This window comes from Patagioenas fasciata, chromosome 1, assembly GCF_037038585.1.
Source record: "Patagioenas fasciata isolate bPatFas1 chromosome 1, bPatFas1.hap1, whole genome shotgun sequence".
Taxonomy (NCBI): domain Eukaryota; kingdom Metazoa; phylum Chordata; class Aves; order Columbiformes; family Columbidae; genus Patagioenas; species Patagioenas fasciata.
Window position 1 is genome coordinate 119,243,092 of NC_092520.1, and position 21,068 is coordinate 119,264,159.

General features: G+C 38.1%; 1 protein-coding gene across 3 annotated transcripts in view; it reads left to right on the top strand.

Annotated features, from left to right (window-relative positions):
* The window catches only part of CYFIP1 (cytoplasmic FMR1 interacting protein 1), an 84,261-nt gene that overhangs the window by 24,971 nt on the left and 38,222 nt on the right, over positions 1 to 21,068 (top strand). Inside the window, exons 6-22 of one of the 3 annotated variants that reach the window (XM_071813502.1) lie at positions 117 to 298; positions 1,694 to 1,790; positions 1,934 to 2,062; positions 3,337 to 3,441; positions 3,616 to 3,707; positions 4,958 to 5,075; positions 5,736 to 5,858; positions 8,409 to 8,534; positions 8,822 to 8,988; positions 10,359 to 10,506; positions 11,929 to 12,076; positions 13,765 to 13,921; positions 14,488 to 14,584; positions 14,934 to 15,010; positions 15,105 to 15,213; positions 15,791 to 15,910; positions 18,520 to 18,719. In XM_071813502.1, coding sequence (XP_071669603.1) covers positions 117 to 298; positions 1,694 to 1,790; positions 1,934 to 2,062; positions 3,337 to 3,441; positions 3,616 to 3,707; positions 4,958 to 5,075; positions 5,736 to 5,858; positions 8,409 to 8,534; positions 8,822 to 8,988; positions 10,359 to 10,506; positions 11,929 to 12,076; positions 13,765 to 13,921; positions 14,488 to 14,584; positions 14,934 to 15,010; positions 15,105 to 15,213; positions 15,791 to 15,910; positions 18,520 to 18,719 — 2,195 coding nt within the window. Of the gene's footprint in view, positions 1 to 116; positions 299 to 1,693; positions 1,791 to 1,933; positions 2,063 to 3,336; positions 3,442 to 3,615; positions 3,708 to 4,957; positions 5,076 to 5,735; positions 5,859 to 8,408; positions 8,535 to 8,821; positions 8,989 to 10,358; positions 10,507 to 11,928; positions 12,077 to 12,397; positions 12,552 to 13,764; positions 13,922 to 14,487; positions 14,585 to 14,933; positions 15,011 to 15,104; positions 15,214 to 15,790; positions 15,911 to 18,519; positions 18,720 to 21,068 lie in introns of those variants that run through there. The other 2 variants (XM_065854683.2, XM_071813504.1) reach the window with 2 other exon arrangements.

The following is a 21,068-nucleotide window of genomic DNA, read 5'->3' on the forward strand; positions in this document are numbered from 1 at the left end:
TGCATGCTTTAAACATTTTTCTGCTTCAGTGATGCTTTTCATTGGACCACAGTGAGAACTTTTTCGTGGAAACATCATGGTTTTTACTCGTTTCTTCATTTTTCTTTCCCCATTAGAGAAACGCGATTGAACGATTTTGTGGGGAGGTGAGACGGTTGTGCCATGCAGAGAGGAGGAAGGACTTTGTGTCTGAAGCGTATCTGATCACGCTGGGCAAGTTCATCAACATGTTTGCGGTATTGGATGAGCTGAAAAATATGAAGTGCAGCGTGAAGAACGACCACTCAGCCTACAAGCGGTAAGAGGCGAGGATCAGCAAGGCCCCAGTTTCTGCTGCCAGGACACTGGCCTCCCACGAGATGGCAGCAGTTGCCCTTTTTCTGACAACTTTCTCGTCAAAAGTAGCCCCCTCATATGTGGGACAGATTACTTTTAAACTAGAGATGCACTGCCTGCAGTTGGGCAGTTGAGTAAATCTATTTTCTTTATGCTGTTTTTCCAGCAGCAGAATGTTCTTCTGCCTTTTAATGCCAAGCTGTCAAATACTTCTCTTTTGGTGTATGCTAAACACAATAAATATACTTTGCTCAAAAAAGCTTTTCTTTTTAAGTTTGAGAGGAAACTGCCCTTCTGGTCGCCTGTGCCTATCCTCTCTTAATCTTTGGCATCCATTTTTGACATTTGTAGCTGAGAGTTTTTGCACTTGTTCTTAGGACATTTCAGCCTTGCCATTCAAAGTTGTTGTGACTGCAGGTGTAGCAGGGAGGGGAAGAAGGTGGGATATCAGCGGCCAAGTTTTGTGCTTGAGCTGCCAGGCATTATTTGGTATCTTTTGTCAAACATGATGGTCAGAGCAGCAGGGGAAGACAATCTTTATGTCAGCTGTAGCATCTGTGGTCTTTCATAAATAAAACCAATCAGGCATGGAATAGCCAATTTATCTATGCTGCTTCCACTTACGTGAGATTTAATTTCTGTCCCTACCAGTAGTTGCCTTTTGTAGTTGTTGTTGTGCCTGGAGACCGCTTAAACTTGCTTGGTTTACTTTTTTTTTTCTTTTTTCTTTGGTAGTGTGCTTCTGGTGGACAAACTGTTTTCTGGGAGGCTGACTTTTCCCCGGGTTGTTGCATGGCTTGGGTCTGTAGAGCCACTGCTGACCCCATCGGTTGAGGGATATACCCAATGGCTTTTGGGTTGCATTTGGTCTTTTAACTAGGGTGCAGTGGGGGATTTGAGATTACAAAACAGTTAATTAGGGATAAATTAAGTCCATATCTCTCTTATAGTGAACTTTTACCTTTTCAGCTATTTTCCTAAAAAAACCTTCCCTTTGTCTTTTATGAAACAAGCTCTTGACGCCAATTTGTTGAGTCCACAGCCTGAGTTTGGATAACTCACTTGTATAAAGCTGACACAAAAAAATACTGCCTGTGTCTGCCAAATTCCCGTTCTACTTGGTTCAGGAGTTTGGAGGTGGGAGATGCATGAAGGTTGACAATCGTGTATCAGCAGAGAGTGATATGCTGTTGTACTGGCAGCTAAAGAGGTGCTGACGACTGTCAGTTCCTGTGGTAGATTTGGGGATGAGTGTGTTTCTGTTGAGAAGAGACAGATTTGGTTACAAGCGTCATGCCAAAGGGAAATACTATTTTCTTTTTTTTTTTTTTTTCCTTTCTTTCTTCTGTTTGCAAAGAGCTGCTCAGTTCCTGCGGAAAATGGCAGATCCTCAGTCCATTCAAGAATCCCAGAACCTTTCCATGTTCCTCGCCAACCACAACAAGATAACACAAGTAAGCTTTAATTGTCTTTTTGCAAAATACCTAATGCTTCACAAAACTGTTAAAATAAAATTCCTCCATTTTGATAGTAACTCTTGTTCCCCAGGAAATCTAACTAGTTGACTAATATTATTTTCTTCTTTTTTTTTTTGCAGTCTTTACAGCAGCAGTTGGAGGTGATTACTGGCTATGAAGAACTGCTTGCAGATATTGTAAATTTGTGTGTGGACTACTATGAGAACAAAATGTATCTAACGCCAAGTGAGAAGCATATGCTTTTGAAAGTGAGTTTCTTTCTGGTACAAAATTTAAAAATAATTGTTCAGGCAGGACACAGATGTCTGAATTACTACTTTTTTTTGTTCTTTTTTTTTTTTTTTGATTAATGAGCCAGATGAACCACATAACTCAAATTATTAATTTTTCTGGTTTTTTCCCTCCTCCCTGTTGTCTTTTTATTATATTGCATGCTAAATCTATTTAGAAAGCTTCTAATCCATTTTTGTTTTTCATAAATTGAAGTTGACCTAATTGAACTGCAGCTTTGCTAGGAAACCAGTTCTACGGAATTATGTTTCTGTAAAGTATGACAACAGAAAGGAAGTACTATGTTTTATTTTTAGATATGTGGCAAGTTTGTATAAAAAGCTTTTGGAGATGAGGCTGTGTATCAAAGGTTTCAGGGAACAAGTAGCTTAAAATTACGGTTAATAAGTAGGTAAGTTTAATTACCTGGAATATATACATGTAGTAGGAGAGTGTTGGGCACTTTCAAGTGTGGTTGATCTTATCAGCTGCACGTCTTGCAATGGAAGAAAAGTATAGAGTAAGGACTGAAGATTTGCTTCATTACAAATATTTTGAGTCACTTCTGAAGAACTGTTTATTGGGACGAAATGGAAGCATCCTGAAAGAATACGTAAACTCTAGAACATTTGCGTTCTGCCTGCAGGGGTGTCCAACATGTCTTTACTATTTATGCCTTTTGTTTGGTAAATGTGCACTTAGAACACATTAAGTGGCTGTTGCTCCACTCCTGCTATTGTAAATACTGAAGTATAACTTTATGTTAATGAATAACTCGGACAAAATGTAATTAGGTGGAGTTTTTTTTTGTTTTGAGCTCTTGTGTGTCTAATTCAGAGATATGCTGAAAGCTATAAAAAGCAATTGCTCAGAGATGTTAGATGTAAAATTCTGTTACAAATTTGTTTGCACGTACAGAATTTTAAGAAAATGGAAGTGGAAAAAAAAAAGTCTAAAAATAGCCAAACTCTAGTTTCAGTGAGATTTTTTTTGTATGCTAAACCTTTATACAAACAAGTTGCATCTTTTATAGGTAACTGGTCAAGCTAATGTTAATGTAAAAACTACTAAAAAATACTACAGAAATGTATGTATTTGAAAATGTATTCTGTTTGAAGGAGGCTGGCTGTTTCAGTACTGTATTTTTAAAATATTACGGTTTTTTTTTTAATGATATGAAGAACAGCCTTACTGCAGGAAGTTTTTACCTCTGAAGTCCTTTTGTGGAGACGTTTACTTTCTTCTTTTGCAGGTTATGGGCTTTGGATTGTACCTGATGGATGGAAGTGTCAGTAACATCTATAAGCTGGATGCAAAGAAAAGGATAAATTTAGCCAAAATAGACAAATTCTTTAAGGTTGGTTAAGATGTGATCTTAATATGTGTTTTTAAAGGTAATTCCCCATGCATTTTAAATATAATTAAGTAGAATAAAGATCACTTTGGACTATAATATGGGTAAATAATATTTTTCTTTCACTAAGATCTGTGCTTAATAATTCATCTAATCTGATTTATTCCCTGTGTACAGCAGTTGCAGGTTGTCCCACTGTTTGGTGACATGCAGATTGAACTTGCAAGATACATTAAGACCAGTGCCCATTACGAGGAAAATAAATCCAGGTAAGGGGGAGAAGGAAACGAAGAGGGGAGCTTCTGGGCTAGTGAAAGTCCAACCATTGGAGTATATTTTCATAATCATCCCTTAGCCCATGGGTCTGTGGTAATTAACTTCAATAGGATTTTCACTTCGGTCTACTTTTTGGTGTGGGTGTTTCACTATTAATGTACTTTGTGTAATAGATACAAATAGAGAAAAGAGTTGTTTAAAGACCATTCTATGCTGCTGAGCTCATTCTTGGATCTGTGACATTTCTTATCACCTGGGTTGGAGGAAATGAATTTTATCTTACACTAATTTAATTTTTATTTTTTCTTTTAAATATGAAAATTTCTTTAAAAGAAATGAAGGATTTTACTAAGCAAGGTGAGCAGTAGTAGTGCATGGGTAAATAGGCATGTGTATATTGTATATGAAGCAGCAATTTAGCTTGTCCACCCCTCCTTTTTTTTTTTTTTTTTATTTGGCTAGGTGTGCAGCATAGCAAGGTGGCTGGAAAATACAGCCAGTTTTTGCATAAATGGTTTATGGTTATTGCTTTGTTTTAGTGAACATTTCCATGCTCCTCCAAGACCTTCCCTCCATGCGGTTACATGAATTTAGAATGTAGTGCTTTGCATTTTAATTCCTGCAGAAAAAAATCATATAACCTGCATGTAGTTGCTGAGAGAAAATCAACAGCACTGGGCCTACTGAGCTACTAAAAATATGAGACTACTTAACATGACGTTCTTGGTAGCATGTCTTTTGTGTCCCTCTTGATAATGTGTGGATACTATTTAGTACTGCCATATTTTTTATAGTTGGGAGCATACTGTAGGGGACTCTTCACAGTTAAACAAGAATAACAAAAAACAATCTGAAGGTAGCTAGAGGTATCTTGGAGCCTATACCTATACTTCTGCCTTGCTTTTCAATACTTTTCGATCCTGCCCCTAAGTGTATGCTCCTGAAGAGAGATGCTGGTTTGTATTTCATAGCAGCAACCTTTAAGAACACACAGAAAAGGAAAAAAAATTAATACTTGGAAGAAATGCTGTTTGAACTCAGAAGAGCAATCCATCACTAATGGATTGTTCAGGGTCAGAGGTAGAGGTGTGAGGAGAGGAAAGCCCTCAAATAGAGGAGAAGGAAGTTGGGTTTTTGGTTTTGTTTGTATTAAGTCACGTATCGTGGTTCTTTCTTTGCAGTATCAGTTGTACTGTTTATTGCCTAAACTGATTTAGGTGTTTTTTTTTGTTGTCTGAAACAGATGGACGTGCACGTCTTCCAGCAGCAGTCCCCAGTACAATATATGTGAGCAGATGATCCAAATCAGAGAAGACCATATGCGTTTCATATCAGAACTGGCTCGTTACAGCAACAGTGAGGTGTGTGGGATTAGAGCTATTCATGCAAATTTTACGTCACTGATTAACAGTTTTCATTAAACAGCTGAAGAGCAAGTAAACCTTAGGCTAGGTGAATGACAGAGCTTGATCACCTGAATCAAGAAAAGCTGTCGGCTGGGCTAGCACCCCAGTCTCTGCGTGACATTAACACTATGTAAATCTAAAATAATAATGATGCATCATACAGACTGCAGTATTCTCCTGCTTATATCTATCTATCTATCTAGGATATATATCCTTGATCTTTTGACACATCTCATTTGGAATAGGCCATCTAGCCCTTACTCCAAATGGGTGCTCATAGCAGTTTAAATTACACTTAAGAGAGTAGCTTTTTTTTTTTTTTTTAATATGCATGTATACATACATGTATATGCATATAGAACCTATAACATATATATAATGAGTGTCTTGAATTCATCTGCAACAATATTTTGGTGATTAGGAATACTGGTGCTTTCCGTTTGACCAAAATCTGTGAAGTTTAAGTCTCTGGAAGAGAAAACTGGTAGTAATGCAGGTGTCAGTACATGATGCTGTTTTAATGCTTAAAAGAAATATATGTAGAAGTTTGGCTAAGGATACAGCATGTTCTGATGTGGATTTGGGTTTCTTTGTTGTTGTTTAATAATGTTCTAGGTAGTGACTGGGTCTGGTCGACAGGAAGCTCAAAAAACAGATGCGGAGTATCGGAAGCTCTTTGATCTCTCTCTCCAAGGCCTGCAGCTTCTCTCCCAGTGGAGTGCACACGTCATGGAAGTGGTACGTTATCTGGGGAATAAAACCAGGTGAAAAAGAGCCGTCTTGGTGAGGTCAGACAGGCTTTTCTTTAGTGGAATGAAAAATGTGTGTTGTATTTTGTTCCCTTAATTCCCCTTTTCCTTCACTCCTTTTCTCCTCCTCCTCCAAACCGCAACCTCGGGGGAAGGCACATTAGGTTCTCAGGGTCCAGGTGTCATGCTGCTGCTTTGAAGATCTAGTAGCATGTACAGTATCATGCAGCACATTCGACCTATCGTATTTAATGGATAGGTGATCACCTGTGAGCCTTGACCAGCTGTTTTTGTTATTCTTGATACGTACATTTTGTAAACTAAGACTTTGTTATTTTCCTCTAAGTATTGTTTAAAATTATATTCTGTTAGAAATATCCACACCAGCATGCAGTCACACAGGAGGTGATGGAACAGCTTCAACTGGCTACATTTAGACATCATCACTTACTAGATTTGAAGCATGTAAGGTCTTAACCAAAGACACAAAAATGAATGGAAAGGCTCCCACTGGGTTTAGATTAGGTTTTTAGTCAAAAGGAACGTAAATGTGGGGAAAGGAAAATTTGAGAGGAGTTGAGGAAGAGGAGATAAAGAACCTGCGGAATAATTTATCTATATTTTAATAATTTATTTTAAAACCAGATGCCAGTTAGAAAAGCGACTGTGTTCTTTTTCCAATGAGAAACTGCAAACTACTTAAGGCAGAAATTGAAGAGGGGGATACAGGAGTCTTTTCTTGTGCTGCAGTCACTTAGATAAAAGATGCACATCTTAACTGTTCCCAAGCATGTTCTAGGAGGGATTGAAACAGATGACGTATATATGAGAGAAGCCAGACTTGCTCCTCCTCTGCCTCTGATGTCTGAGGGAGCATTGCGCCCCTCAGCACTACATGAATCCAGCAGGGTCACAGTGGGCATAGCTAGACACCCATATTCTTTCTCTTCTGTATTTTTTAACTGCCTCTTCTAAAAGCCAGTAGATGAGTCATGTTTTTTTCCTGTATTATCCTATTCGTATTTAAATCAACTGTGTATTTTATGGTGAAAATCTTGTTCTCGCTTTCTCCTTCTTAAGAGAGGTTGCTGTCATCTATTTCTGGCCTCTGCAACTCCCAGATTTTATTTCTGTCATTTCAGCTTCCAGACACTTTATTTCTGTCATTGCAAATTGCTATATTCAGGCCCTCTCTTCACAGGGACAATCTTCCTATTTTATTATCTTTCATTCTTTTCATTTCATTGTCTTTCATTCTTAGCTCTGTTTTTATCCTCCCAGTTTCAGAACAACCTTTCTCTGAGGACCACTGCAGGTTTTTTGCCTATTATCACTACATTTCTTTATCTTTCTGATTTGTATAGATTCCCTTAAGTACTTCTCATGTAACTTCACGTTCAACTTCCCCCTGTCCTCCTACTGAGAATTTATTCTGATCTGGAGTATCCTATTTGTCTTCTGCATTCACTCAATATCCATGAACTCTGTTACATGCATCATGTTCAGATAAAAATTTTCAGCATAAGTTAGATGTCCATCTAACCTAAGTTTATGCTCCTCAAATACTTAATCTTTGTTTAATAATTTCACCAGTGTCCTCTCTGTAGCACTTAGGTAGCAGGGTGTGACGCTATTTTTTGTGATAGGTAAACTGCTGCAAATATTAATCCACTATAGTAGGCAAATTTATGTTGTTCTATAATCAAACACTTATGCAAAGATGATATCAACCAGACTTTACTATTTGTTGAACTGAAACTGTGAGAAAATGGTATTTGAATGTGACTAGGATTTTTCATTAGATGTAGCCTGATGGATCACCCTGACACTGCTCAGGAACATTTTGAGCTGTGTTTGCAATGACTGAAAAGGCCGTATTTAAGAGAAATGCATACGGTGCAGATGATATTGTCACAGATGATACAGCTATTCCCACACCTTTAAGCCTATTAAACAAGTAAACAAACAAAACCAAAAAAACCCAAACAACATACCAAAAAACCCCCACAAAAATGAACAAACAAAAAACTCCAAACCAACCAACCAACAACAAAAAACCACCAAAACTGTGTAGTTTTCCAGTTGTCTTTTGAATTCTGTATGTGAATATTTGGCAAGGTTGGAAGCTCCTCTTTTTGTAGGTAGGTGAGATGGATTTTTTTTGTTTTGGTTATGCTTTGAGGTCTGTCTGTGTTTCTTGTGTTTGAAGTGGAGGAGAAATTTTTGTCTACACTAGCATTTATTCAGTAAAAAATACCCTAAAGTGCATTACCTGCTGAGTGTGAATTGCATTTTTTTGAGGGAATACAGGATCACTGTCTTTTAAAAAATGTATTTAGCAAATTCTTGTTGGGCATCTCCACTAGATAGTATTTTCAGAATTTATGCAGGTTTTGAAAATAGTACCAAATATTATTTTTCAGATATTCTTGAAAGCACTGGAGTATTTCTTAAGACATGTTATTTGTGTCCAGCTATGTTTTGTGTTTCTCAGGCCTTTTTTTTTTCCCCATCTTTTTTCTCCCTGTGTGAACTGCAGTATTCTTGGAAGCTAGTGCACCCAACTGACAAATATTCTAATAAAGATTGTCCTGACAATGCAGAAGAGTATGAAAGAGCAACAAGATACAATTATACTAGTGAGGAGAAGTTTGCTTTGGTTGAGGTAAGAAAAATCTTTTTTACAGGGATTTTCCAAAGATTAATTCTACACAAAGGGCAACATTCTCTATAAGCGTTTTCTATACACAGTGCAAAAAGACAGCATGCCCTGTGTTGACTCTGAAAGAGCATGTTTCCCTCCATTCAGTCTGTAGGAGGAGCACAGGGAACTTGTTAGTTACCCTTTTATAATTTTTTGTATTATTTGTATTTTTAAAAAGGGCTTTTTGAACAATTACACACACAAAATATGAAAAATACACTTTTCTCTTTTTTTTTTTTTTTTGGCAGGTGATTGCCATGATCAAAGGTCTTCAAGTGCTGATGGGAAGGATGGAAAGTGTTTTCAATCATGCCATTCGCCACACCATTTATGCAGCTCTTCAAGACTTTGCCCAGGTTACACTTAGAGAACCGTTAAGACAAGCCATTAAAAAGAAGAAAAATGTCATTCAGAGGTAACATTCTTGTTTTTATCTTCTTCTTTATTCTTTTCCCAGAAACTTACTAAATTTGGTCCAGAATTGCAGAGCTGTTAAATTTTGCCTCTTCAAGTCTGTACTCCCCTACTGGTTTGTCTGGTACTCAAAGTTAGCTTGCTTAAATATGTATTGGAAGTTGAAGAAGTCTGAAGTCTGGAGTTAAAAATGAACAGCTGCCAGCATGGCTACAGTAAGAGTCCAGACTGTCTTGAGCCACTTAGAACTACCTCAAGAAGTCGCGTTGCCTGTAGCTTATTTTTATTTTAAGGGAATATAAGTACTGTCATATTGAAAGCAATACTGGCATTTTTATTTTGAAGAAAGGTGTTGCGGTCCACCTTCCTTATGATTCCAATGTTTCTTTTCCTTGTGTCTCATGTTTACATCCCGCTTCATAGCCTTATCTTTGCCCTCTTATCATCCTTGCCTTCTTATCGTCATCCTGCCTTCTTTCTCAGCTTCTGCTGCCTTTGGCTTATTAGTGTTACACTTCTCTTCCAAGTGCTCTGTCTGCCCACCCTGATTGGTGGCATTTTCTGACCTTATTTTTTTGTCCCTCATTGTTTGCATTTAATCTTGACTTGTTTACCATTTGTTTGCTCCCACATTTCATCGCAAAGTTCTTAGAGGTGGAAGTCTTTGGCTAATTAGGCTATTGCTAAATGCTCTGACTGCCACAAAAATATCATCATAAGCTAAAAGAAACAAATTACTCCAGAGTACCAAGTTTACAGGGGGGAGTCTTTTTGTCCCAAGGAATTTTATGAAATAGGGAACTATCATACATAGTTGAATCTGGGAGGACATATTTGCTTGTTCATTCAGCACGCCACAGGATATGGCAGGTTGTGTTTCTGACAAGATTCTGAAATTCAGATCAGTATTTGGAGTTAGAAGTATGAGGCTGCTTATAGAAATTCCAGCTGAGTTCTGGAGTTCTGCTGGAAACATGAATTCCACTGTTTCTTTTCATTTCAAGGCCAAATTAGTTTGGCCTCTTTAGTTTGGTTAATAATCTGCTTTGGTTTGATTGAATAATCTGGGTTTTGTGGTTTAGGAGAACAAAATGTCTTGATGCGCTTGCTAAGGATCTCAAGAGGTGAATGTTTCAGAAGTGACTTCTGTCACTGGTGATCCAGTTTCAGAGGTCATCTTTCTTCTGGCAGAGAAGGGCTCTGGACTGTCCTTTTTGATAAACAGCACGAAGCAGTTTTTTCGTGGATGTGAGCTCCTGAATGCTCTTGCAAAGTTTCTGTGCTTGTGGAAGAGTGCTTAAAAGAAAGTAAAACATTCTCATCAGTGCACTTGGATGTGAGCTGGTCTGATGTAGCATGAATTGTGTTCAGTGTTTTGCAGGCCATCAGAAAGACGGTCTGTGACTGGGAAGCGGGTCATGAGCCGTTCAATGACCCAGCTCTAAGGGGGGAAAAGGACCCCAAAAGTGGTTTTGACATCAAAGTCCCAAGGCGTGCAGTGGGACCCTCCAGCACTCAGGTATTTTTCTGTCCAGTGGTTGTGATATCTGTCAACAATTATTGCATGGAATGTTTTCTCTCTGGCCTGAACTATTTAAAAGTTGCAAGTTGGTTTGTTTGGTTTTGGTTTTAATGCTGAAAATCTACTCTGATTAGATTTATATTTACAAAATCACACTTAATGAAAATCCCGTGCCTTGGTTGCTGTCACTTTCTACTCCAATGCGTAATTTTTCCAAGTGTTCCATCTCAATAATATGACTTACTGGGAAGAAATATTTTCTCATTGAGCTCCTAATGTTTTTTAAATTATATTTGTGAGCTGTTTGAATTATTTCTTGTCTGACTCGCATCTCTGGTGTGGCTGGTGTTTTTCTTTTTAAATCAAATTATTCAATAGATGTCTGCATAGTTTTAAAATATGTTTAAGATATAAATGATTGCCTGTAATATATAGGAGAGTATTTGACTCATGACAAGATGTCTCCTACTCTTCAGTAACGGATGATAAAACTGCTCCCTAATATCTATTTAAGCTGCTGCTGCTAAAACAAGAGGTACTTAAAGTGTGTTTTCTGTGGCAGTCATTGAAATCCCATACCTAGATGCTCCTTCTTGTTAACTCCATGTAATTATATTCTTTTATTTTATTTGTGAATTTGTTTGGAGAGCGTATGGTCTGTTATTCATAGCTCATCTGAGAAAATGAGGTAATGAGCACTTTAGATAAAAAATTGAAGGCAACTGTGGTTTGTAAATGCTATATTTTAATACCTAAAATCTGTGGGGAAGAGAGCGTGTGTGGATAATAATCTTGGGTAATAAAAAGTTGCTTAAATCGTGCTAAAATGGGTTTAATGAAGATTTTGGGTTGGGAATTGGAAAAAAATGTTTTGATTTCTAATTTTTTGGGGCAAGAAAATTTAATGTCACCACCGATGTGCTTCTCCTGTGCTTGGGATGTTTAATGGCTTTGTTTCGCTGGCTGCAACAAGCTGTTTAGAGGACATGGTTCTTTCTGCCTTTTTTCTGCTCTCGGGCTGTCGCACTTGTCTGTCTCCAGTGACAGGAGGGAAGGAGGTCAAATATATCAATTTTAGATAGGTTTTTCTCAGTTTCATGCAGTTCTGAAATGGCTGTGTATGAATTGGTAATATTTGGAAATCTTTTTGAAATCACTGAGGAGCTTATGGCTCTCTGAGCACCCTCTGAAACGATCGGGAGCTTTTCCCTTCACTTGAGGGAGCACCAGGCCGCAGTGATCATTCTGAAGGAAGAAACCTTTCTGTGTGCCCTCCTCCGCATGCTTACTGTGCTGCTTTTTTCGTTTTTTAACAAACTAACACATTTTCTCTGCTTCTGTTTCCCCTTCCTTATTTACCCGTGTGTTTTTATTAACGGATTCTCTCTCCCCTGCCTGCCCCTGTCTGTTGGTTTTTAGCTCTACATGGTTCGCACTATGACAGAGTCCTTGAACTCTGCTGAGCTGTTGAAGCAGCTCAAGTCTCTGGGACTGGAAAAGCTATTGCATGTGACACACAAGTTTCTGAGGCAGTCCTACACCTATCCGCCTCTTTTAAACTTTGGTGGTAAGACATTTCCTTCTTACTTTTTTTTTTAAATTTACTTGTGTGGTGATGTGAACTGTTCCACTGCAAATGGTCTGCTGCTGAGTGTCAGTGGAGGTCCCCTTGGCTTGGGCAGGCGTTTGTGCTGGTGTGCAGGGTAGCGTGGCACCTGTTCCTCTTGCCCAAAAGGCTTTTTTTACCCACACAGTGCCCATTTTCAATTTGAAGGGGAGCAGTCGATTACTGATAGTAATTCTCAAGTGTTGCTCAACTAATGTACCGTGTGTATTTTCCTTTTTTTCCCCCCTCTTTCCACCACAATTGTTTCCTTTAATGATACAGCTTTACATGGTGAGAACTATGTTAGAGTCCCTCATTGCTGACAAAAGTGGTTCCAAGAAAACCTTGAGAAGTAGCCTTGAGGGGCCCACCATATTGGACATAGAAAAATTCCACCGCGAGTCTTTCTTCTACACTCATTTGATAAATTTCAGTGGTAAGATATGTAGATGATCAGTGTCCAGCTTAGCATGTCCTAACACCTCTAACACGACCTGGAAAATGTTTCCGATTGCCTAAGCCAACTTAACCTTTGGTTCATTTATCAAAAGCCTTGGCCTGTCCAAACTTTCTCTGAGACGTGATATTCAGTATTGTGGTGGGATTTTTATTTTGACTTGTTATACATTTGTTTATAATGCATCAAATTTCATATTGTTACCTCCTTTTTCTATTTGTTAATGTACGTATTTGTATAAACAAGGGATAGATGAGCCTAAACACACTGAAATTAAAAAAAAAAAAAAAAAGGAAGTAGTTTTTGTGTTTTGGGTTTCTTTGGTTGTTTTTTTTTGTTTGTTTTAAGTACAGAGGAAACAAATTCTCTGTTGTGTTAAATTTGATGTCATTTCACTACTCTTACTATTCAGTTAATTGTAATCGGAAACATGCTGTCCTAAAGAATTCACCTACTGACATTGAATGTATCTAGTCTTTGTCATCACCATGCTGTGTTGTTTTTCATTTTTGTTTTGCTTCCGGACTCCTCTACCCTCAGAGAAGGGTTGATGTCAGTCATAGTGTTGCTGGGGAACAGCACTTCAGAAGATTTTAATGTAAAAAGTCCATTCTTCTTTTGGTTCCCAAACCTTCTACAATAGAAGGCTTGTGCCCAGTGTTTTTTGGAGAGCTGGGAAGCACGCCTCTGTACGCTTGACAGTGGCCTTAGAAACCTTTTGTTTCAATCCCTCCTTCATGTGTCCGTCTGTCATTGCCAGCCCACCTAATCAACAGGAAATGTGGAGTGATTCAGTCCTCCAGAAAAGAGAGGTGGTGCTGGTGGATCTGGTACAATTTTGCCTCCTCCTGGTGTTTCCCAAGTTCCATGTATGGCTTTTTGAGCCCCCAACTGAGAAATTAAACTAGAAATACCCCTTTACTGGTGTACATAGTTTTTCTGTTTAACTGGTAGTCTGGTCCACTTCCACGCTTTTTTGTGTAATAAGGCACCACTTTGGGGGCCAACGTGAAGTTCAGAACTCTATGAAAAAGTCATTTGTTTAACGTATTTGGCCTATGTAAAGCTCTAATGACTCAACGCCTGCTTTTTGTTTGTTTGTTTGTTTCACATTGCATCATCAGAATCACACTTGTACTTTTCATAATGTATTTCTGTAAGAAGTGTAATTCTTCCTTCTTTGTTCTGAAAGAAACCCTGCAGCAATGCTGTGATCTGTCCCAGCTGTGGTTCAGAGAATTCTTCTTAGAGCTGACCATGGGCAGAAGAATCCAGTTTCCCATTGAGATGTCCATGCCTTGGATTCTGACGGACCATATTTTGGAGACCAAAGAGGCATCAATGATGGAGTAAGATCTATTTGTACTTTTCAGTTGAATGATTATTCTTAATGATTGTCACTCCATATTGTAATGTTACTGCTTTAATTTGTTTAAACAAGCAGTCACAAAGAAGGTATTCTAAACCTTCATACAATTTCCCTCTTACATTTGCTGACTTCCAGATTCTCAAAATTTTCTTTTTGAAGTGAATAATTGAAATAACAAACCTTTCATATAAGTATCATTGCACCAGCCATATATGCTGTTCCCTGAGTGAGGTCTCCTTACTCCTCAAAGATGTCAAAGACAATGTACAGTGGTAAAAGCATAGTTCCATTTTGATGGAAAACTACATCTAGAAAGCAAGTTTCAGGCTGCAAACTTACTTATACAAATTCTTCAACTAACAAAAGACTTCTAGAGGAGAAAGTGTGATTCTTTTTATATAAATTCGAACAAAAAAAAAAAGATCCTGTTTGCATGAACCACATGCATATTGCAGTATTGACTGGTGTGCAGCATCCTGACTTGAACCATCCTAAAGCCTCATAATTTCTATAGACATATAACTTTTTTTTTTTTTTTTCATTCAGGTATGTTCTGTATTCTTTGGACCTTTATAATGACAGTGCTCACTATGCACTTACTAAATTTAAGAAGCAGTTCCTCTATGATGAGATTGAGGCAGAGGTAAAGTAACCTTACCTACTGGGGAAAAATTGTCCGTACTTGAATGTGAAAATTATGCTGAAGGCCAAGACCTCCTATAAGAGATTCAGAACAGTTGAAAATAATAAACAGACTGAGAAGAAAGACCAAAGAATGGGTAACTGTTTGGGTGAGATGTTGTCAGGAAACCTCTAGACACCTGCAAAACACCTTAGATTAATGCTGAAGAATCTCATCCTCTCTTGTACTGGGAATTTGGATGCATTAGCTTTCTTAATTATGTTTGATAATCAGTGGGAGGTCTTGGATAAGCTCCTCTCTTTAAATCTCAAGACTCTTTAAATCCACTTTATTTTTTTTTCCCTCCAAGGTAAACCTATGTTTTGACCAATTTGTCTACAAGCTGGCAGACCAAATATTTGCATACTACAAGGCAATGGCCAGCAGGTAGCTATTCCAGTAGTGAGCACTTTTATTCATGCTCTTCTGCTCTACTTTGCTTGTCTAATATACTTTAAGCGTTTTCTTCCTTTCTTAATAGCCTGCTTCTGGATAAACGATTACGTTCAGAATGCAAGAACCAAGGGGCGACCATTCAGCTGCTGCAGTCCAACCGCTATGAGACACTGCTCAAACAAAGACACGTTCAGGTGAGTTAACTCATATTCTGTTGTATTCAAGTTGCTTGGCAATTTGGCAGTGGTGTCTATTTATGTAGGCATACAAAACTCTTTCTTGTGCTTAATGTTCTGTCATCTAAGTGGCACAACTGGCATTTCAGAACAGCTTTTTGTCATATGAAGGAGCAAATTAAGAAAAAAAAAACCCTTAAAAGATCCTGTTTTAATGCAAATGTCTGTTGCAGTTAAGCTAACACAAGCCTAACAGGAATGTCATGTGTGGTACTATTGTCTTCCCAGTAATGTAATTTACCAGTTTTCAATATGTTGTCAGCACAATGTCATGGAAGCATAAAATGCTGATACCAATACTTAGATCTAAATGCCACATGTGATTTTACTTCTGTTTGTGAGAATTGGGATGTAAATTGTAGTACCTCATTTGTTCGTGAATCTGTAAATTTTGTTCATCTGCTTTGTTTCTGTGTGTCTGGAATGCAAGTTCACCACGTGAGAACCTGTTAATCTGTGGGGTCTCACAGTCCTCGTACAGCTTGTCTTGTAATTTGACTTTCAGTTCAAAACTTCATAGCCATTTTTTCTTTAGCTTCTTGGTAGGTCAATAGACCTGAACCGACTGATCACTCAGCGAATTTCAGCAGCCATGTACAGGTCAATGGAACTGGCAATTGGCCGATTTGAAAGTGAGGATTTGACTTCCATTGTGGTGAGTGTTGTGTTTCAGTTTTGCCAGAGCATTAACACTGCAGTTAAGGTCTAGATTCTAGTCTCATTTTGGTTTAATTTATTTTAATTTTTTAAAAAATTTCTTTTATTTGCGTTGGGAATGAGAGACATCTAGCCCTTTTTCCCATTATAAATCTGTATTTGTTCATTAAGGGCAGAAGCAAAAAAGTTTTCTCACGTATTTTCTCAGCAAATAGTTGTACAGTCGCTCCTGGAAGAAGAGGCTGAATGACTAACAGGCAGACTTGTTTTATGCTAAACCTTAATTAAACAGGAAATAATTTAAGCAGTCTTATTAGAAGAATAGCAAAACTTCTGCTTCTGATGTCTTGTTTTCGTTTTTCTGTAAGTGTGAAATCATATGATGCTATGGTTGAAATGCGTCTAGTTTACAAAGTCTAGATTGACAAGACCTCTTACCTGAGAAGCAGCTAAGTCTTGCGGAAGGCATTCTTTTAGTCATCTGCAGCTACATCATAAATTATACTGACAAATCCTCTGTAGCCATTGTAGTATATTGTGGACTTTATTAATTCTGATGTGCTATGATTTTTTTCTCCTCATGTCTTAGCCTGCAGCTCTGTTCAAACAGTGCTTTGGCCTGACCTGAGGCAGAACTCTGAGAGTGTGTTGCCCTACATGGGACTATACAAGTCCCAGTCCTCTTGAGGCTGAGGATCTTGCTCTTTCCTTGCCCAGAAAAAAATATATCTGCTGCAACCAAAGGTCTTGGGAGTAAGGTGTAAGCATCACCTGTAGAGAAACCATATACTAGCAGCCATGAGGAAACAAGGAAAATGAGCATTCTTGTGATTAAAATTTCTGTTAATGCCCACTTCTCTCTGTGCTTATAGACAAATTGTAGACCAAAATAAAACAGCCTTGTGCCTGATAGAATCAAAATGAGTTTATTTACCCAGGCAGCTTAGTTTTGTAGGGTTGCAAAAATAATTTTTATGTGGAGGAACAAGATCTGACTTGTGCCTGTGGAAGAAGAGCATCTGTGCAATATTGAGGTGTCTTTTTGAGTTAGCTTGCTGATTAAAGTGCCAAAAACCAAATTTTATTTCCAGACGGCATGAATTTGACAAGTAAATATGCACTCAGCAAGAAAAGTATCAGACACATTCAATTCTGCTGGGATAAAAAAAGAATTAAAAGTTAAAGTTATGCAAGGAAGTTTACCATTGGTCTTTCCATATTAAGTTCTTTTACCGGTGAGATTTTGTCATGCAGTTAACTACCTTGATCTATTTTCATTCTTTATTGAAGATAAATAAAATTCTGAGGCCATAGAGGCTCTTGACTTTTCAGCCCTTGGTGTTATAACCTTTGAACTATTGAAATGTAGCTTTTCTTTGTTATATGCAGGATTTTCATAGTGTCTCATTGAACAGAAACCATTGATGATGTGTTTCTTAGGTCACAGGTTCTCACTCTTTCTTGAGTTACAAAGTGGCAGGGCTAAGGTGGTGTCCATCCACCGTACTCTTTTTTTTTTTTTTTCCCCTCCTTTTTTTTGTTTTATGCAAAATTTCTGCGGAAAACTGCTTGGTTTCTTCAGTGAGAAACTGATCCTAATAGCTTAACTAACCAGTAATTTCTGCTGTTTTTCAAGCTAAATAAATTAAATGAAGGTAGCCAAAAGATTGAGCCAATTTTTTCCCCTCGGATTGGACTCAATACTGTAATTAAAATTATAGTGGTTCTTTTTCCTCAAAGTAACTGTTAGTCACAGGTTTGAAAATCCTTTGACACATGGAATAATTAAATCTGACAGCACTGTATGGGAAGATGACCAGTGGTTTGATGCCAGACAAAGCCACTGGACATTGCTTCATTAGGTCTTTGCACAACAGTCTTTAAAAGCAGTGCCTGGGGTTTTTTTGAGCAAGAGATGGTGTTCTTTTTGCTTGATGTTTTCAGTGGCTGACCTCAGATGTTATGTTATGTTTAATGTTATGTTATGAAAATGCCAGAAACCATACTAGGGTTTTCTTGTCAAGAGGAGAAACATGATGAAAAGCAGTGCTCGTATAGGCACCTAGTGATTTTGTGGATACCATCACAACATTTGTAAATGTCTGGTCTGGTCTTTCATTGCAACTTAGGACATTCTTCACTGGAGTAAACCATGAGGATTTATGGTAAATTTGATGCTATCCCTACCAGTACTACTACAAAAGTTAGTTGACCAGTTGCCCTACTGAGCAGAAATGACTGTGATAGCTTTTAAAGTGGGAAATACAGAAGATGCTTCTTGGCCTATGTCTGACACCATTTATAAGTTGGAGTTTTAGCTTTTGGTCACCGGAAGAAGAGTTGGCACAGGTCTGTTTTTGAGACCCATCTGCAGTGTGGACCAATTTTAATGAATGCCCTTAAGGTCTTGGAAGGTTTTAGTGGGAGATAATTACAAAATGATCCCAAGAGCACTGCTTCTTTTCAGCTCTTATCATTAAAGTTAGAGACTGGAGGGCAGTCAGCTGTTAATTTGTTAATTCTATTTGGTCAAGGTTTTTAATGTACTTTTAGTTTCTCCACTGTATTAAATATGCTGCTTACTTTCTCTCCTCTTGTATTTTGTAGGAACTGGATGGCTTGATAGAGATAAACAAAATGACTCACAAGCTTCTGAGTAGATATATGACCTTGGACAGCTTTGATGCCATGTTCAGAGAAGCCAATCACAACGTGTCAGCCCCTTATGGAAGAATCACTCTTCACGTCTTTTGGGAACTCAATTATGATTTTCTTCCAAACTACTGCTACAATGGATCCACAAACAGGTCAGCTTGGCAGCCTTTTGTTTGCAGCAATTTTTCTACCACCTTCCTGCAACTTCTTCCTTAGCAAATGCTGACAAGTCCAGCTCCATTCATTTAGTGTGCTTTTACTTATAATACTTTACTTGAAACAAAGCAGCATGAGTCATTTTACCAAGTACTGTCAGATATATGAAAGCCTGTTATTTGTGCGCAATAGAAGTCAAATGTAACCACCACATCCAAGTTCTGACAATTTAATGACTTAACTATGATATGCTGGAAAATAAAGTATGTTCAAAAATACTGCAAAGTGCGTATCAGGGGGATATTTTGGTAAACAAGATCCTCAACTGTGAGACGATGGAAATAAAATTATATTCCCAATTCTGCGTTAATGTGAAGGATTGTTAACTGGAGAAGGGAAGTGTTCAGTGTTCACTGCAACTGCAGTTGCAGCCTTTAAGAAGACTGAGTAAAGGAAATAGGAAAGACCTAAAATTTGAATGAATAGAAGGCACAGTGCTTTGGACTGCATTTCTGGGCTTCCTATTTTAGGATTTGTCTTGCTTTTAGACTTTACTCACGTTTTGATTAAAGCACTGTGAAGTGACAGTAAAGTGATATTGAATATTGAGCTGTAGGAAGAGGAGGAAACCTGTTCTCATCTTTCACTGTCTCTTTGGAGAGCTTTCCCTGTCTGACATGTTCCATGATGGTTATGTTGCATTTTAGAGCCAAGATTCTGTCTTTAAAAAATAAAGAGTCTTTTTTCATGGTTAAGTTTTAGCCAAGAAACTTCTGTTACATTAATCTGTTTGCACAGGAGTGTTGAATGTGTTTCCAAGGAAGCTACTGTGCAGTTGATGTATTTGGAGGTCAATACTGGAATATTCAGTGTGATGTATTAAGAATCATAGAAGCATAATATCAAAATAAATTATTGGTGAAATGCTGATCCTTCACCTGTCAGCTTAAATGAAAGACATTCAGTAACTCCTATAACAATTCAGTCTGTGTTCATCCTGGCCATAAGGACTGTGATACTGCAAACCACAGCTCTTGGGAATCAAGTGTGGATCACTAAAGGACACTGGCACGATCCTGTAGGACTGTTGCTTTTCTGTTTGAAAACAGAACGCACGAATTGAGTTAGGCTGATCTTCAAACTTGTCGGGTAATTGATCCAGGATAATTAATTTAAGAGATAATAAAGGGAACTAGATCTTACACAGTATGTGTACCATGTATCCAATTTCATCACAGAATTGCTTTGGTTTCAGTCAAAACCAGCAGTGAGGAGAGAATTAACGTATATGTTGCACATGCTGTATGGTGCCAATTGATATTTTTGCTGGGAAAGAGAACGGGGAGTTTCTAACCCTTTTATGTTTTTTAAGCATGTTCATTATGTCTCTTGCTGCCTCACTGTTAGCATGAACTTTAAATTGATGAGCTCTCTCTGCATTCAGTTTTACAGATTGTGTGAAAATACAGGAGTACACAGTGAGGAGCTCTGAGAGAGCTGCTAGGGTAATTCTTGACTCTTGATAGGTAATGCCTTGCATGAAAGCTGTGTGTAAACAAGGGAAGATACCTAACAATGAAAGATCGGAAGAAAGAGAAATAAGCAAGATGAAAGGCAGAGAGATTGCTTAGTGGTGAGGGGCTGGAGGAGGAGCTCCCAGGAGTTGTGTGTAATACCTGTGGTTTGTTTTTTATTAATTTGAAAACAGCCTAGGTGTAAAGGCCCTTGGTCAGATTGACTTGTAGCGAGTGCCTTTTGAAGTTGTTTTTCCAAGAGTGCTTGAACATGATCATTTCAAATATCTGTACAAGAGAGTTCAAATGTGTAGAAATCCTGCAGGTTTGGTTCAAAGGCTAAGGCCATGAAGTATTGAGACACATTGCATGTTTAATTATTTTAGGATTTTTTATGTATCTGATAATGTACTGAGATTAAACAATGAGTCTGCTATTAAAAGATTTAGCAATTTAATAATTGCAGTTGATGATTTTCTGAAATACAGTCTCATTAGTGCTGGCCCAGATGCACAGCTGTGTCTGGACTTGGGCACAGCAGTTTGTAGAGAAGGAATGAGGAGATGGGTGAGGGGACCTCTGCAGATGGGCATCAGCAGTGAAATCCAAGAGTGGTTTTAATCTACCTGTCGTCAGTCAGGAAAGAAAGAAATGACGTTTGGAAAATGGCGTGAGCATATGAAGTGCAGGTGAGGTCAAAGCCCTCTGTAGTCCAGTGTCCTGATGCCGGCCGAGGCCGAGTGTGAAACCAAGGGAACATGCTGGCCTTTAGCAACAATCAGGTGTTTCTGTAAACCAAAAATGGTGGGATGTTAGTACATTTCTGGCCCT